Genomic DNA, 18853 nt, shown 5'->3' with positions numbered 1-18853 from the left:
CCGCCAACATAATATAATAATTTCTGAATTCCCATAACAATTGTAAAATAAGAAAAATACCAATGTACAACAATGCTTTCCGGTATTGTTAGTAGTAAATATATCCTACATCAGTGTAGTAATATATACCAATATTCATCAATTCAATTAATATTTGTGAAGGAACTATTAAAAAAACCTTTAAAATTAAGATTATTCTAATAATTTTCACACCTCTGTATGTACAGTAGTGGCAAAAAAACCGGACCGACCCTTGTAGCTGATTTCAGAGCCTTGTTCACTCCAGACAGCATGATAGGCTGGTAATTAAGACTTTCGTGGTTCGAATCCTGCCAGGGAAGGAAACTTTTTTTTTGTTCCTTATTCAAATTTATTCCCAGTACTTTTCGATTGCAGCGATATTTTACTACTTAATTAACTTATTATTTCCAGAACATGAATTTTACCAGCTTATTTTCTAATGGCTTTCGAAATGGGCTACGTCAGCAGTCGAAACTACAACAATTTCAATAGATTACTCGCTATCTTGTGAATGCGGGCGTGGCTCATTTCGGGGACTTTGATTATTCCGTCGGTCCGGTTTCTTTTTGCCACTACTCTACTATATGTATGAAATTTCTTTCAATGCAGTTTTGTTATGAGTACGGGGGGATAGGAAAACACGAAGTGATCCAATTCATTGAATCTATAGTAACATGATCGAAAGGTATCTGATGAAACGTTTTTGTTTACATTCTCCTCTCGCAAGACTTGCGGAGTGGATGATTGCAGTTACACTCACCCCTACTGCAGTGCAATGACTCAAGTACTCTTTGAAGCGTTACAACAAGTTAATTAATTACGAAAATTGTTTGGTTTTTGATATAATTTATTACATCATAACCTCTTTAACTCCAATTTTACTATCATGAAACTTATTTAACATTCACAGTAGCTGTTGATTTCTTTGCTTTTCACGTAATTAGAAAATAGTAAAGAATGTACATTCTTATAAAAGAAAACTATTTCCATTAAAGATTACTTAAAGTTACATTTGATGTAAATTCAAATAACATTGTTACAGTGCGAATAAACATTCTGTAACTCAACCTCCGCTGGAGTTATTATCATTAAAGAAATTTAAAATTAATTTGGAAAATAAATTAAGTTTACAGTAATGTGTTAAGTGTTACGAACGTACAATAATTTGATCCGAAACATATCTGATGAGACGTTTTTATTTACAGTACATTCTCCGTCCAAAGAAGTTTTTGCAAATAATTCTGAGTGAATTAATCATGCCAAAAAAGCACAGGAAGTAAATTAAGGAACAAAAGAAGCTTAGCTCACTTTATGTCACTATCCGTGCGTTTTTTTAAGCAAGACGTAAAGCGCTGCAGCAAAACCGTTCTTTTATTACATTTGCTTCACCGTCGCTGCAGCAGCGCTGCAGCAACCGTGCAGCAAATCAAAACACCGCAATAGTAATATGCGTTACAAGAGCGGTATGTTGAAGTTTTCATGTTCGAGGAAAAGTTTGAAAAAGCGAAACGTAGTTGAGATTTTTAATTTCCGAGAACATGAAAACAAACATACCGCTCGTGTATCGTACATTATTTTGTGCGAAGATCGTTTATTATATACCTGAAAGAGGAATTTCTAATTAGTTGCAATGAAATCTCCATCTTGGTTTCTGTTAAATGACGGCAAATTTGCGAAACAAATATATCTATCTTCAACATTGTTGCTTTAAAATGTTTTCTGTGTTTACTATACTCCAGCAGGCCGTGATATACGTCTTTTTTTCCCCCAGTCTATGATGAGTCTGGAATCTTGTTGATTTTTTCACGGCTTCCTTAATGTTACTTGCATCACGAATGCAGTAACTTTAGTGGAGTTGTAGAATTTACTTAATTTTTGCAAATATTTAAAAACAATAATTAGCAGTGCAATTTAGGTGAAATTGCAGTGGTAAGTTTCCTATTTATAATTATTACTATATTGAACATCTCTAAAAATAATATGTTAAAAGCCTAAAGCAGTAAAATCAATATGTCACTTAAGCGGTAAGAAGAGGGGAAATTGTTATGTGTGTTAGGTTGGGAATACTGAATGTGGAATTTTAGACTTTCCGCGGATTGGTTTTGTGCGGAAACCAAGCAAATACGCACGATCTCGCACAAATCAACTTTACAGGGAGTTATACCTGAAAGCTTGATTTGCATATTACACGCCACTGTTCGTTAACAGAAAACTACAATTTAAGTCACACAGAGTTAGTGTGCATTCAGTGTTGGTTGCTTGACGGTTGTCGGCACTCAGCCCACTTTGAGGTCTGTGGATATAGAGGGAAAAATTGGATCGGTGTCTGGCAGAGTTCCCGGGTAGCTCAGTTGGTAGAGCGTTGGTACGTTTAACCAAAGGTCCCTGGTTCGATGTCCGGCCCCGGGACAATTTTTGCCTCGAAATTATTCACCGCTTTACGAGTTTGCTGCACGATCCATCATGGCGGAATGCGTGTTTTGGTCTTTTGCAACGTTTATTATTGTTAAAATCGTGTAGTAATAGGCTAATAATTCCATGTCATTATCATGGAAGTCAAAACTATTTAACATGTTCGGTTCTTTTAAGGTTAAATTTATTACTGCAATAATAGAAGACAATATTAATTGTCCACCATTCTGCAATCAGCTGACCTAAATGCGTTTTTTTTTCGACCCTCATTTTGCTGCAGCAAAGACATGAAGCGCTTTAAAAAAAGCACGGTATTCATATCTTACGATAAATGACACTAATGACAGACACCTGACATATATTGCGAGATTGTCTGTGACGTCGGATTCCTATCGCTAGCATATTAATCTTGCAGAAAGATAACGAATATAGTTAGTTATTATTACGTCGGTTTTCTGATGTCATATTGCGAGATATGAAGTCACTGTCTACATGAATATCCGCATTTTCTTTTTAAAAATAAAGGCTAATGACGGAAGGGATTCTATACCATTTGAAATTATTAAATTATTTCGAAATTGGGATTGGAAATTTGTAGAATAAGGAGAGTAATGCATTTGGATACCTTTGTTTGTAGAGGTTAGGTGAGTAAGGATTAAATTTGTAGGAAATAGTAAGTGACTGTACCTATACAAGTCATGGGATATCTCTCTGTTGATTAACTGCTGAAGGTTGAGCAGAGTTATGGCTGTTTTGAGTTTCATGCTTAAAGAAAAAACATTTATGCCCTAATTTACAACTTTGTTGTTTGTGTTTGGTATACTGAATTTAAAATGTCCTACTTTTCCGTTAATCACCACACTTCAGTATCATTTTTGGGTCACCAGCGTCGTCTGTGGACAATTAGTGACCGGAATTCATGCTCCGAAACTTTGCTCAGCATGTTAGGCGTATTACCCTAGTTATTTTTCTGAAGCTTTCCCCAATTCTCGGGTTTCATTACCCTACTCGCAACCAGTTTGCTACTGCTCGCTTCCCCACAGGTACAGTCAGGCGAAGAACCTTGTAGGACAGTCAAACACAGTTTTCTTTTGTAATAAATTTAACATTATTTTGCAGAACTTTCATGTGGAACGTACAGTACGATTATTTAGTCCTGACAGTCGCCGACAATGTGCGCCTGGGTCAGGCGAGTCCATTAAGTTACGCCAAGGGGTGTTCGGGTTAGTCAGTCGCTTGCATTCAGAGCGAGCGGATGTCACTCCGTGCGATAGAGCATTGTGTTTCCAGTACAGTTAAGCTGTACTGCATTTCTTTACTGACCGTTTGCTCTTATCTCTATTCAGGAGCTTTCCCCACTACTCCTATTACTTCCCTTCTTTCGCGTCGCCGAGCTGTCAGGTCTAAATAATCTGTCTGTAACAGACAAAACTTAACACTTAAAAAATATATTTAAAAAATACATAAATTAAAATGCATTTTTATGTAGGCCTACTTATAACTAGACATCGGATTTTAGGCACTAAAAATTGCAGTTTTAGGCGCCTAAAATAAGCTCAAAATTTGTAAAATTAGGCTCTATTTTAATGAAAATAGGCATTTTAGGCACATCAAGGTATCATACTTATTTCTTTCACTGAAATTTTTAGTTATACACTAAAATACGCACAAAAAAAAAGTATGTTTAAACATTAAAAAAGAATACTATATTATATTTATAAACAGAGCTGCACAAATTTAATATATCGAAACTAATGAAATAATGATTATTGATATCAAGATTACTCATTTTAAGTTATTGAAATTCAGTTCCATGCTCAGACTTTATTATAATTATCTGCACAGTACACCACCAGAATTTTTTCTAAATTCTCCACAGTTAACCTTTGCCTTTTGTCACTGAGAATCATTTTAAAAGCAGAAAAACTTCTTTCAACCGAAACTGATGTGAGAGGCGCAAATTTTTAATTAGGTACAATAGAAACATCAATACTTACTGGAACATTTACACTTTCCCCCGATATCACTCTTGATACTTTTTCCAACAATGAAAATCCTACATTCTTATTTAATACGTTGTCCCACTTATTTTTAACTTTTTTCCCAGTTTCGCCCAAAGCAGAATGTATGTTCACTTGAGTTTCCTTTATTATTGCTATTTGGCTACAAAGAGATTGTTTTTCACGTTCTAATTGTTCAATGCTTGCAGGTATGAAAGAAAAGTTTGATGTTATGTAGGCAATATCGTTTTTCACTCGTGAGTCATTCAGACAATCTTTCACTGCATTCACACACGCTGCACTATCAGTTTCAGGTAATTTATCAATAACTGTGACCACTTCTTTAAAATATTTAGAATAATACACCACTGACTGAATCCAGGTTCCCCATCATGTAACAACCGGCTGAGGTGAGAGTGGGATATCTGGAAAGTTCTTCTGAATATTGAAATCCTGGATGGGGCTTTACAAAAACATTTTTTTGTGTTAGAAATAAACGAATTGACAAGAGGAAATTCATTTCGGATTGTTTCAGAAACCCTGTGAAGGCCATGTGCTAGACAGGTTACATGCGTGAGGTTAGGATAAAATGTTTTAAGAAGTGGAGCTGCAGCAACCATGTATGAGGCAGCATCAGTACAAAACAACAGAACTTTAGAATCGTCTATATTACCTGAGTATAAAGACTGTAGGCCTTTATTTACAAAATAAGCAATGGCTTGGCTATTCACTTTCGAAAGTTCCTTAACACATACGAGGTGTGGAATCGAAGGTCCATCAGGACTAAGTTTTCCTACTACCATATTTGCTATATACCTATTCATAGGATCTGAGGTTTCATCCACAGAGACCCATATGTAAGAATCACCTATATCCTCCCGAATGGAAGCTAAAGTTTCATTGTATATTCTGTCTAAGTAATTTTTTCTTAGGGTCGAGTCAGATGGGATATTTTGTTTGCAGTATTTTTGTAAAACTGTCTTAAAACCGGATTTCAAATTGCATTCCAGGGAATGTTAGCAGCAACAAACGCTCTGGTTAAATCAGCATAGAAATTGCTGCTGAGATTGTATGAAGTAGGCTGTGTTAGTAAAGTTTGTTGCAGTTGATTTTTCTGCTGAGCTTTAGCCTTATGAGCCGCTCCTTGCACATGCTGCTTTAGATGGCACTTCTTTTCTTGCGAAATCTAAAAATGTAAAGTAAACTGAATTAAAATAAAATCCTAATTGTTGTATTGCCGTATTTCTATCACAAAGTCAGTGGGTTCGAACAATAAAAATTTTAATGACCTGCAAATACTTTAACTATCGGAATTTAAAAGGTTAAAGTGTAGTGGTCTTAAAAAGAATTATACCTCAGGATAGCTCAGTCAATGTATAAATATTATAGGCCTACTCATTAAAATTAATAGAATTTATATATTTCAACTATTGTTACATACCTGTTTGCTACAAATCTTGCAGAATATTATTTTTCCATCATAAGTGAATTCTAAATATTCTGTTAGCCATTGCCGGATCAATGTAGATTTTGCACTTATATTTTTTGGCATTATCGCGTTAAACTTCACAGGAAAACGTCCTACCGCTCAAAACTTCTCAACACAAATAAGGTGAGAGAAAGAGCAACTGTTAACGAGCATTCAAATGAACCGTTGTTATTGAGATTCAATTGGACAAAAATACAAAGTTCCACTTATTGTTGCATTTCCTGGTAGTGTTAACACTAGGAGGGCCATTCTTTTAAATATTTTGTAACAGTTTACCCTACTAATTCGCAGTTTTACGACTTTTCATAAATATTTCAAAAACACTCATTCTCCAAAAATTGTGATTTTATGACACTCTGAAGGGCAGTACAGCTAATCGGTTTCAGACCGAAAACAGTCATTTTTATAGTATAGTATATCTCTGAATCGGTAGCAGCACATGTTGTGATTGTTGCCTGCTTCAAAACTAAGGTTGGTTCTTTGTCGGCATTTATGCCTCCAAACATGTTAAATTCGGTGAAATCTATTGCGAGTGTCGTGAGATTCAAAACATTTTGTTTCCTTTATCAATGGTTTCATGGCCGGTGTGAAGCAAACTTTCCACTTTTTAAATGCCTTAAATTTCGCAGTGAATGCATGTATAAATTATAAAAAATAAGAGTAAAATTGCGAAACTTTACAGTGAGTTAGGCATTTTTAGGCGAATATTAATAAATTAGGCTCTAATAACCGTTTTAGGGCATTTTAGGGCACTATAAAACTCTTTGAATACCTTTCAATTTCCATGAAACACAAATATTAATAATTAATTTTACTTTTCTCCTAAAGAAACAAAATAGGCATTTGCCCTAGAATCCGATGTCTGCTTATAACAAAATTAGTCATTTGTTCACTGACTTAAAAATACAAAATAAATACCGGTACATGAATTAAATACACTTCACAGACAAAAAAATATAACATAAAATAAATACATAAATACGCTTCTTTGTAGACTGTAACAAAACTAGTTATTGGTTCGCTGATTTAATAAAATACAAAATACATGAATTAAATACACTTCACAGACAAAAAAATATAACAAAATAAATACATAAATACACTTCTTTGTAGACTAACAAAACTAGTTATTGGTTCGCTGATTTAATAAAATACAAAATACATAAATTAAATACACCTGACAAAAAAAAACATACAAAATAAATACATAAATACGCTTCTTTGTAGACTGTAACAAAACTAGTTATTGGTTCGCTGATTTAATAAAATACAAAATACATAAATTAAGTACGCCTGACCAAAAAAAAAACATACAAAATAAATATATAAATACGCTTCTTTGTAGACTATAACAAAACTAGTCATTGTCCTAAAAAAATACAAAATAAGTTAAATACATAAATTAAATACTCTTCGCTGACAAAAAAACAAAATAAATACATAAATTAAATGCGCTTCATTGTAGACTATAAAAAACTAGTCATTGCTTCACTGACTTAAAAAATAGAAAATACATATACAGGGTGTTTCCGAGCTAGTGTTACAAACTTTCAGGGATGATGGGGAAGGGCACATGTATCAATTTGAGATAAGGAACCCTGGTCCGGAAATGACTGAATCGAAAGTTATAAGCAAAAATAGCTGTGTGGTAATGGAATTGTAATTTGGCACCACGTGCCCTCCTTCCCTTAATTTTTGGAACAGTCGTGGAAAGATAGTATGGGCTGGATGTTTCCTACGTGGGTACTTGAACAGATACAATCTGTGAGCTTATATACTGTTCCCATTGGCTCATCCGTATTCCAAAATCATGTCTGCATATTCCGCTCTTGTGTACTTCATTCCACTAGGACTGATCGACTGGACATTGCAACTTGTACACATACACTGCTGTCTACAGACGTGCTCATCAGGACCGACCATGTCCGTTACACATTACGCCATCTGCATTGCTTTAGTGTAGTTTCCTGTCCCCACCCCTCAGACAGCGCACTGAATGGAATACTGTAAGTAGACAACGTAAACAACGTCAGATGAATACAGTATGTGTAAGATGTACAGATAAATACACATAAATAAGGTGTACAGAGGAATAAAATTATTTCATTTCCACACAACTATTTTTGCTTGTAACTTTCGGCTCAGTCATTTCCGGACCAGGATTCCTTATTTCAAATTGATACATGTGCCCTTCCCCATCATCCCTGGAAGTTTGTAACACTAGCCCGGAAACACTCTGTATAGACCTAAATTAAATACACTTCACTGACTTTGAAAAAATACAAAATAAATGTATAAATTAAATACGCTTCATTGTAGAATATAAAAAACTAGTTGTTGGTTCACTGACTTAAAAAACACAAAATACATAAATTAAATATACCTAAAAAAAGAGTCAGTGAACCAATGACTAGTTGAGAGTGTCCAGTTAGAGCGCTTTGTGTTAAACTGCACTTATACCCTATATGCCTATCAATAACTTGTTTATAATATTATTATGTCACAACGTTTCGACTTCCAACTGTCCACGACTGCTTTACAGTTCGTCTCCATAGACTGAACCTCTTAGAATCTCCTCACTGTACGCTGTGTCAAGATAACAGCTCCTTATATGAATGAAGACCATGTTCAAATCTGCCAAGCACTAAATGGATCAGATAATCTGAAAAATATTGGGGGTAATTTCCTAGTACCCGGTACTCGTTACATAGGTCGTTTTTATGTTAAACATATTTAGTATAACTTGTTGCTTGTGAGCCATCCCAAACCCCGACCTCCACCTTTAAGAGCGCCAGTCCTTATATACCCGTCAGTCAAGGCCTTCTGACAAATAAAAGCAATTGACAATAGATATCTCAGTCGTGACAACCTCATAAAATATCCTATCAATTGAATAATCGATCTTGCTACGTACAACATAATTATATTATTATATTATTACCCATTTCAGCGAGTACTGACGATCACTGCAAAATACGACAATTTGGTCCAGGGAGCATTCTCTTTTGGCACAAGGGTGATTTATGTAATATGTTTCTAATTTAGTCTTTTAAATACCGGTACATTATTTAATAAATCACTGAAAAAGAAATGTGAATATAGGAAATGGAGTGAGTACGAAATTATTATTATTTTTTGGCGCATCATTTTTACGTAAATAACGACTGTCACACCGATAAAAATTGGCAGGAAATATTGAAGAGCAGTGAAATATGAATACGATTTCTCTATACACACCACTCATCAGTGATTTATATGAGAAAATCCAACAAAGATGTACATGTACCATTAACAAATAAATATTTACCTAACTCAACAGTAACATGTCAAAAGTTAACATCATGTACCAAGAGATTATATTATAGATATTGAACCAGTTGATAATTTTTAAATGTAGTTGGTTATGGATAAATTGAGGTTATATGATTATCCTAATCGTTTTAAAAATTGATCCTTTTTATTGTATATAATATAATGGATAAATTATTTTAAGTCGTGCATTAACATTACAATATTGAGTCATAGAATAAAAATTAATGAAACATAAGTATTCGGAAAAACATTGGAAAATAATTACAAAACAAAACAGTTGTTCAGACAGGATTTTACACAAGATTAAGTACTGGTAACAAATGGTGTTATTATTTAAATCGTGTAATAACTACATCATTTATAATAAGATGGAGAAACTACCGCCAGATTGCTGTTATTGTATCATGCGCACGCGCAAACCTACGACGTAGAGGAGAAAATATTAGTCACAGAGTACTGAATACGGAGCAGATTTCGATAGCGATATTTTGTCACAGATATTTCGCGTCATCAGTCACAGGTTTATCTGTGACAAAAAAATACCTGTGACAAAATATCGGTTTGTGAAATATCGGCGATCTCTAATCACCATTATGTATTGCTAGTTGTGTAACGGACGTTGTGCTGTGTGGTTGGAATTGACAATGAGTCTCGCGACGGAGGAAAAAGTGTTCATAGTGGAGTATTATTTTCGCTCGTACGGAAATGGTTATCAAGGTGGGCTGAGTTTAAAGTTAGTGGCGCAATAATTCCCCCGATGTTACACCACCTGATGCTTGTGTGAGGAATGTTAAAGGAGAACATTTTCATCTGTAATGATCCACCCACAACCATGCCTGCATTACGTCAGAAGATCGTCTCGTTTTTCAGGACTCTGCAGCAATCTATGTTCCAGAATATGTTTCAAAATCTGCGTGATCGTTATGAACACTGTCTATAGCGCAATGGAACACATTTTGAACATTTATATTACGTATCATCCCGATAACTAACAACAACAAAATATAACAGTAACATATTGTTCCAGCCGATGCCCTTAGAAAACTAAAATACACCGTCTATGAAGAAGTCCACGGAACTGCCGACAATGGCAGTAACAGACGAATTGACATAATCGCCATTAGCGAATCCCTGTCTCAGGGTATGATAATCGACCCCACCATCAGGTTTGAAACGTAGAAAGGACAGCCTGAAGACGTACATGAGGAGAAACGAGCAATCTACGTTCCAACCATCCCGTATTATAAAGATAAATACCAACTTCACGATATCATTGTTACGGGATTGATGTTTGGAGCAAAAGGAACGATACCTAACTTCTTTTCTCAATTCTGTAAGACCCTAGGACTGCACAAATCGTTTCTGAATGAACTGGCCCTCCTCATAATTAGAGAGTCAGTCAAACTTATACGAAATCACCTATATGGGCTCAGTGAACTGAAAAAACTAACGCAACATTATCTTTTTTCTTTCTCTTATTAGCGTTCATTGCTTCTTTACGTGTAACTTTTTTTATTCTGTAAATTGCCATTGTTTGTTTGTTTGTGTACTTGTTTACATTTTTTCTTACTCTGTTACCTTTCATCATTTATATTGTTTTGTATGCTTTGTCTAATGGCAGCCTCTAATTTGAGGAAGCACAATAAATACAAATTGGCGCATACTGTATAAAATAAAGATCAGAAAATAATACAAACATAGCTACTTATTCACACAGCACAACAATCGATTAAAGACTGACTTGATGCTCATTGGACGACAATGGAATACGTCAGTTTCTTTCTCATCACACGTCCGTCAACTGATTGAAGATATCTGCTTCCTTACAACACCCTAACTCTAACAGACATTTTAGTAAAATAACGATAGGAACATTGCAGAAATAAAGGATAGTATAATAACTCTAATTATAAAACTATACTTCATGGCGCTACAGCCACATAAGGACCCAGGGATAGCCGAGCACATACAATCTATTACTCAATTGCGTAATTACCAGACGGAATAGGGGCTCTGCATGGTCAATGCTGAAAGTCCCTACATGTGTTACTGATGGGCAGTAGCGGCTCGTAGTTAAAGGCTCTTAGGTGGAGCCGCCCCTATAAAAATCTTGATATTTGTTTGTGTTTAATAGTAGAATAAAGATTTTCAATGGAGGAGAAACATCGAAATTTTACTCGGCTCGTTCGTTAATAACGGTCAATATATTTGGAACTATTGGTACCGACAGATATTTTTGAGACAGGTTATAAGTAATAAAGGCTCAACCTAAAACTTTCCCTACCGGACAATAGAAACAGGACGGGGAGGATTCCTAGTGAAGTCTGGCTAATAAGGGTACAGCTAAGGCGTAGAGATCTACGCCTTGAGTCGTTGCCAACATTTTCTAGCTGTGAGTTTTAAAAATCTCTCCTGGAGAAGAGAAAAGAAACAATGTCTGACACTCCATTCTTGAGGTTACGTGTTTGGTGTCTCATTCATTTTACGGTAGGTCACAGGCCTAATTGGCATTTTAGGATAACACTGCGATGATAAGATGAAGGAGTCGTTTAATTATTCGTTGACACAATTGGTATCCCATAAAGTGAAAGTTTTTCAAACCTCCGTCAGGGGAGGGAAAACAATACAACGGAATTTCTAACGTGCGAATTAGTTTTGGCTTGCGTATCAGTATTTTATGTGGTTGCGAACTTGTGATTATGAGAACCTTTTGCGAGTGTTTATTTGAGAACAATGAATTGTGTGTAATATATCGAAAGAGAGAAGGGCCGATTTCGTCTACAAGCAAATGAATGAAGGTACAGTAAGTCAGGTGCCCGTTATATAACTTATATATATATATATATATATATATATATATATATATAGTTAAAAATTCCCAGTTACGGAAATACACGAATAAACAAATACTCATGCTCGAGGCCTTGAAAATTTGCCATTTCAGTCTAGAGCCTTCCTCAATTTTAACACCACGAGCCGCGACTGCTAATGGGTGTCTCCAATTTTCCGATCATAAGTCTGGGTGGACACCATTCCAGACCTAATTCCCTCGAAAAATGTGTTGGGTAAGCTGGGAATTGAACCCGAAACCTCTCGGATCACAGTCAGGCAAGCTAACTACTACATTAGTAGTAATTATATAACTTGCAAGGAACTGACTTCACTCAAATAAGAAGTACCGGTAATGATAAGTTATATTTTTATTACAGTAGTTTCTCTGACCTTCGTTAAATTTTATTAGTACTTATTAAATTTCTATTTATCAGATAGTGAATGTTTTACTCAAGGATTAATAACAAAGGAGAACTAATGTGAAATCAAACTTTCAACTATAGTACTACGTAATATTTGAAGAGTCCACTGCAAGAACGATGGATGTCATTTGGAATACATTTTGCAGGAGAAGCAATTGAAAGTTTGAAATGCTTAGCGCTCAAAGCTTAACTGTGATTTTCCGATCATTACTGGACAATGACTATCAGTGTTAATGCCATATAACTCTCTATATACATTCTATATGTCTTAAGCTATGCATTGACAGTCTTGGTTCATTTTCGACAAGAAAGTGACATCCATCATTCTTGCAGTGGACTCTTCCTTTGTTATAGACATTGCAGTTTTACAGCTTGTATTTTAAAGTGTTGTAAACATGCTAGTTCTCATAGCTATTTACAACAACATTTTTACAATTATGACAAACAAAATTACAATAGCTTTTAATACAATTGTAACAGATAAAGGCTAGCTATAGGAAATTTACACGAATGGATTTCATAATAATGTAAGTTATGTTTCATGTAAACAATATTTTCCTTGTTATCTTGAAATTGACCTGCCGTGCTTTTTCTACATCCAACTTGCTATGACGATGTTTCAAACTAGTGTCGTAATACTTCGTAAAGGCAATATGCAAGTTACATCTACTCCTCTTTATATTATCAGCTATAATACCGTATTAGTACCATCTGATTTGATTTAATTTAATTCGAAAATATGTCCGGAATTATTAGCTTGCAACCATAAAGAAACAAGTGATATGACTTCTAAAGTAGTGATTTGTTATAATTGATAGTATCGTCAACAAAACTTGATTGATCAAATGAGGGAACAACTGGATAATACGCACGGCAGACCAATATCGATAGTCGACTCTACTCGCTGGCCACTAGTCACCGGGCCGTACCGAGCCGTATCAAACAAAATATAATCGAAATGGTGGTAGTCAAATTCGCGACTATATTCTTAAATAATTCACTCCATTAGTCAAGTTCAAGGTTTTATGTAGTACAACGGCGGTTTTTTGAATGCATTAAAAGAAAATGAAAATGTAATAAGATAATAAACTAGGTTATCACAAGGAAATTAACAGGAAAAAAGGTGTGTTTCACGGAATACAATTAAAATGACGGAAAGTAAATTTCCGGTTAATGTTCGCCAAAGCGTAAAGTACGTAATTATGACGGCGTTGCTGTTTTATTTCTGGCCTATAGAAAAATACCCAGCCTTTTACGAAAAAAAATTTAAGGACCAGGAAATTATTCACCGCTTTCATTATAGGCCTATTATTTTTTAACAATATTACGAATCAAAATCTGTCATATTATATAATTTTAACTACTACATGGACGAATCAAATCAAGCTAATCTAACCAAAGCTAACCTAACCTAACCAAAGCTAACCTAACCTAACCTAACCTAACCAAAGCTAAGCTAACCTAACCAAAACTAATCTAACCTAACCAAAGCTAATCTAACCTAACCTAAGCTAACCTAACCTAAGCTAATCTAAGCTAACCTAACATAACATAACCTTCGTAAATGCAAGGCCTGTAACCGGAGCAAGAAGGGATCTCAATCATTTAATCTGCAAGTACATACAAAAATAAATTCAAGTAAGGATCACGCTCCCACTGCATGAGAGGTCCGTGCATGCGCTACAGCAAAACTGTTTCTGTCCCGAGCCTCTCATCTAAGGCACTCGTCATAATTTACTCGCAATATTTACGCAAATACACATTGTCGCTAACAGTGGTGCTATCTCTCAATAATGTTCAGAACGAAGGAGGTAGACAGAGAGAGAAAAAATTTCTCCCGCCAACTACGCCACACACCAACGTCATGTTCTTATGTTGGTGACATTGTGTATTTACTTAAATTTGGTGGTAAACGTAACGGCACGGTTCAAAGTGACCGTGCTAATTCTCCAGTATAGCGCAAATGAGATATGCTGTGTGGTAATTGAATCAAAAGCAAACAAAAAGAAAATAGTTTTTTTTTCTGTTCTGAAATAACAAACCAAAATTAATAAGCTCTTTGTTTTCCCTTTTTTTTTTTTTTTTAATCTATCCCTATGTTGACCTTTGCTACGAGATCTGTAAATCGTCATTATACAGCTCCCCCTCCAATAAAGTTAATTTCGACACGGGACTGTTGTGTTGTATTCGAATTCTAGAATAGCTTAACTTATTTTTCTTTAAGTTTACTGCATGATGAGTAATGAATGATCTGGATATAAAAACATATATACAAACGTAAACACGCACACATAGTGTGTTGCAGAACATTTCAATACGAATTTCAGATCAAAGTTTCACTTTCAAAAAAAAGTCAAGCCATATAAAAACCTCATTGTGATAGTCGAGTGGATCCCAAGTGATATACTCTGTTCTTACCTTAAGGAAATGTAGGAAACAAAATACCAACCTATGTAATCTTGAATAATTATCGAAATAAATTAGTATAAAAATTTCCTTTTTATAATATTATTATTATTATTATTATTATTATTATTATTATTATTATTATATACCGTCTCATTGAATTAACTGATATAAACTAATTTCTGGACGATCTAAAGGTATGTTTAATAAAGCTCATGTCAGAGTAGAATTGCTTACTGATGAAAATAAATACTACGAAGAATCATTCTTTGAAAAGACAATGGTTCACACTTTGTTCCCATAACCTATATATGTTAGAGTTCACTCTCCAGATCCTGCAATTTGATATGACTTTAATTGAAATATTGCATTTCCTATTTGTAACTGCCACTTTTAAATGGATTTTGTGGTGGGTAAGATTTTGCACGATACTGGTACCACAGTCTAGTATATACAGTCACGAAGCTTGTGTTGTGAGGATGCTGGGAACAATAGACTGTGCCGATACTATTTCGTATTGCCTGTAATGAGGCGATATTAGCGATCCTAGTGGTTAGCAACTATCTATGGATGCATATTTACTACATATTGAGCTTTGTGACTGTATATACTAGACTGTGCTGGTACACCAAGACAACATATGACGGCAAAGTTGTTACAGTTTCTGCGAGTTGTTTCTAGAGATGGCCACATGTGCCAATATGTGTATTATATGTATATATATTTATTGTCATCAAAATTATGAACAATTTATGTATCATTTGTTAATGGTGTCCTGTTACATTTCTGTTTTCCAGGAAACCACCCTTAACTACATTTAACTATTAGTTTATATTCCATACTACATACAATCAATTTAGTTACCTATTTCTTAACAAAAACTCTTTCCCTTCAATTAATATTTCTTATATAGGCTACATATGTTTATACCTTAGTTTTCCCTTCCCTTTTTTTTTTTTTTACTGTATACAAACATTTTCGGAGTTCCCTCAATTTTCTTCTGTTTACTGTTAATACAATTTCCTATATTTTATTTCTGCATTTAGTTTTAGTAATGCCTCCTGAATAAAAATTGTTCTTGTTCTTTCATTTCCTGGGCAAGATAAAAGAATGTGTAACGCGTTTTCTTTTTGATTACATAAAGGACATATATCTTTTCCTACGTCTCCTCTTCTATTTTTTAAACGCCCAAATTCCCAATCTCCACCATGTTAGTCCTAATCCTTTCTTCCCTCTTGTTAACTTTTGCATATTCTTCCTGTTCCCATATGATTTTAATTTCTTTGTAATTTATTAATGATTTTAAACCATTTAACTCGCTAAACATTTCCTGTCTCACTGCCTCATTATTCCTCTTCATTATAATTTTGCCTATCAAATTTATATTAATTTCACCAATTTCTTGCCACAACCAATTTAGTCCTAAACTGCTTACATTATTTTCTAATTCTTTTATCCAATTAGACTTAGTTTTCATCTTTTGTAGGAATCTTAAACATCTTTTTAAGGTATCATTTTCTTCTTTCTCTACAATATAACACAAAAATTGAATTTTCCTAAATGACACTTAGGGCAATAATGAAAATGAAAGAATTCTGCATTAGAAAAAACCTTTGGATAGAATATCCTTTATATTGCAATGTTGTACTGTTAATTATATTTTTGTTCTCTTCTAACAGAAAGAACTTCATACGCAGATAATGTACACCATAGCATTTGTGGGTGTCTTGATTGCGTACGTGTACTGGGAGTCTCCTGATGTGTTAGAATTCCGTTATGGAATCATTATCACAGCTCTCCTCATGTTTTTAATCGGTTCTCCTCTTCTGTCACTGGTAAGTCGTGTATATATGAAGAGTATTATTCATTTTTTGTACTCTTATGTATATTCTTCGAAAAGAAAAGAATGAATTTTGTTGTTGGCTTATTATTCACACTTCTGTGTACACTGGCTAAGATCAAGATCTAAGATGACAGTAAAATAACAGAGCACAAACAAAAGCAAATTGGATTGAATTCATCCAGTTTCTATCCTGCTGGATCTGGCAGTCAGTACGGTTAAGAATTTTTATGGTGATTTTGTGGTTGGAATGATATTTCTTGGTTTGCTGTACAAGAGCAAGTACTAATGTACTCATGAATTTCACCCGACAAATATAAATAAGGTTTGAAGAGACTTTTCCAGGTGTCAAAAGTTCTTAGTAACTGTTATAAAATTGAGAGGGGCTGGAAGTGTGCGAGATAAAAATTGTAAGAGGAGATAATATGTCTTGATCCAGGAAACTCTAAAGAAAATATTTAATGTGAAACATTTTTAAATAATGCTATAGATTTTATTATCGCTCCGTTAGGCGTGTGGAGTTTCGTAACGTGTTTTGACGTGTGGTGGACAGATGTTACTCAGTACTGTGCATGCCTCTCTTTAATTAATTTTACTGTTTATGGAGTTATGATAACTGTACTATCCTTTTGGATGAGTGTGGAAACTAACATTTTATATAATATGACTGTTTAAGAATTTATTAGCATGCAAAATTAAATTTAATTACATATACACAACAATTTCAAACACTTCTCCTATATGTGTAAATTTGTCAGTTCTTTGCGCGCATTTCTGTCTCTAACATCATCGAAACGAAGAAATCGAATTAGAAACCTAAATCTTTTTTCACTCATAGTAAGGTAGGTAACATGATTCAAGGCCATTCCCTCTAGAATGATTGCACAATTGATGCAGATTCTTTCTTGAGTACCTCATGCTCCCTATTAAATATAGAAAACTTAATACTGCTCTGACCTCAATAGCATTGATCAGTTGGCCTGGCATCTCTCTCCCATCAAAATTATTGCGAATTGTTCCAACGTAAATATTAGTACAATAATTAGTAATTATTTTGATCACACTTTTATCAATAAATATATGGAACAACTGGATAATATGCACGGTATACTGGGGACAGAACATCTAGGAGTTGGAGACGGTTACTTTTAAGCGGTCCAACCACCCCCTCCTCCCACACTAGCAGGTACGGTACCATTCATCTGCAAAACATTTTCTGAACGGAAGTCATTGTACTGTGAGAGCGCAGCTGGATCAGTGAAAGTAAGTGGTCAACGTTTTCAGTTTATAGTGCAACGAACAATTCTGCTGTGTGTGGGTTCTTCTGTAGTGACGTCACTGAAGCCTCTAGTTGTTCTGTCCCCGGTAGACCAATGTCGATAGTCAACCTTACTCACTGGCCACTAGTCACCGGGCCGTACCGAACCATGTCAAACAAAGACAATAGAAATGGTGGTAGTAAAATTCGCGACTATATTCTTAAATAAATCACTCCATTAGTCAAGTGCAAGGTTTATGCAGTACAACAACGATGTTCTGAATGCACTAAAAGAAAATGCATATGCAGTAAGATGTTAAAGTAGGTTATGACAACGAAATAAAGGAAAAAAAAAAAAAAAAAAAAGGCGTGTTTCACGGAATATCATTCAAATAACGGAAAGTAAATTTCCGGTTAATGTTCACCAAAGCATTAAGTATGCAATTATAACCGCGTTGCAGTTTTATTTGTGGCCTACAGAAAATACCTAGCCTTTTACGAAAAAAAAACTTTTAGGGGCCATGAAATTATTCACCACCTTAATTATATTATTGTTTATCAATATTACGAAACAAAAACTGTCATAAAGGCCATGACCAACTAGAAATATTGATACCGAAGAGATAAACGCATTCGGCCGTGATGAAACAAAAGAAAATGCGAGAGAGATTTTAGTTCGAGATAAAATGGACACACAATTTTGTTAACCATACTGTTAGCAATTGGAGATAGCTTGTAAGAGCTATCTTAATCTTCTATGTAGATATGTCGTCCAAAAAAATTGTGGTCCAGGGAAAATTATTGAAATAGATGAGAGTAACAGTGGTGCTATCTCTCAGTAATGTTCAGAACGAAGGAGAT

At 34.7% G+C, this 18853-nt stretch overlaps 1 protein-coding gene across 1 annotated transcript in view; it reads left to right on the top strand.

Annotated features, from left to right (window-relative positions):
* LOC138701194 (sugar transporter SWEET1) overlaps nt 1–18853 on the top strand; it is a 71486-nt gene that overhangs the window by 35698 nt on the left and 16935 nt on the right. Inside the window, exon 5 of the mRNA XM_069827829.1 lies at nt 16574–16729. Within this exon, the coding sequence (XP_069683930.1) occupies nt 16574–16729 (156 nt within the window). The remainder of the gene's footprint in view (nt 1–16573; nt 16730–18853) is intronic.

This window comes from Periplaneta americana, chromosome 6 (assembly GCF_040183065.1).
Source record: "Periplaneta americana isolate PAMFEO1 chromosome 6, P.americana_PAMFEO1_priV1, whole genome shotgun sequence".
Classification (NCBI taxonomy): Eukaryota; Metazoa; Arthropoda; class Insecta; order Blattodea; family Blattidae; genus Periplaneta; species Periplaneta americana.
The sequence above is the reverse complement of the archived record's forward strand: the minus strand, read 5'-3'. Positions and strand labels throughout refer to the sequence as shown.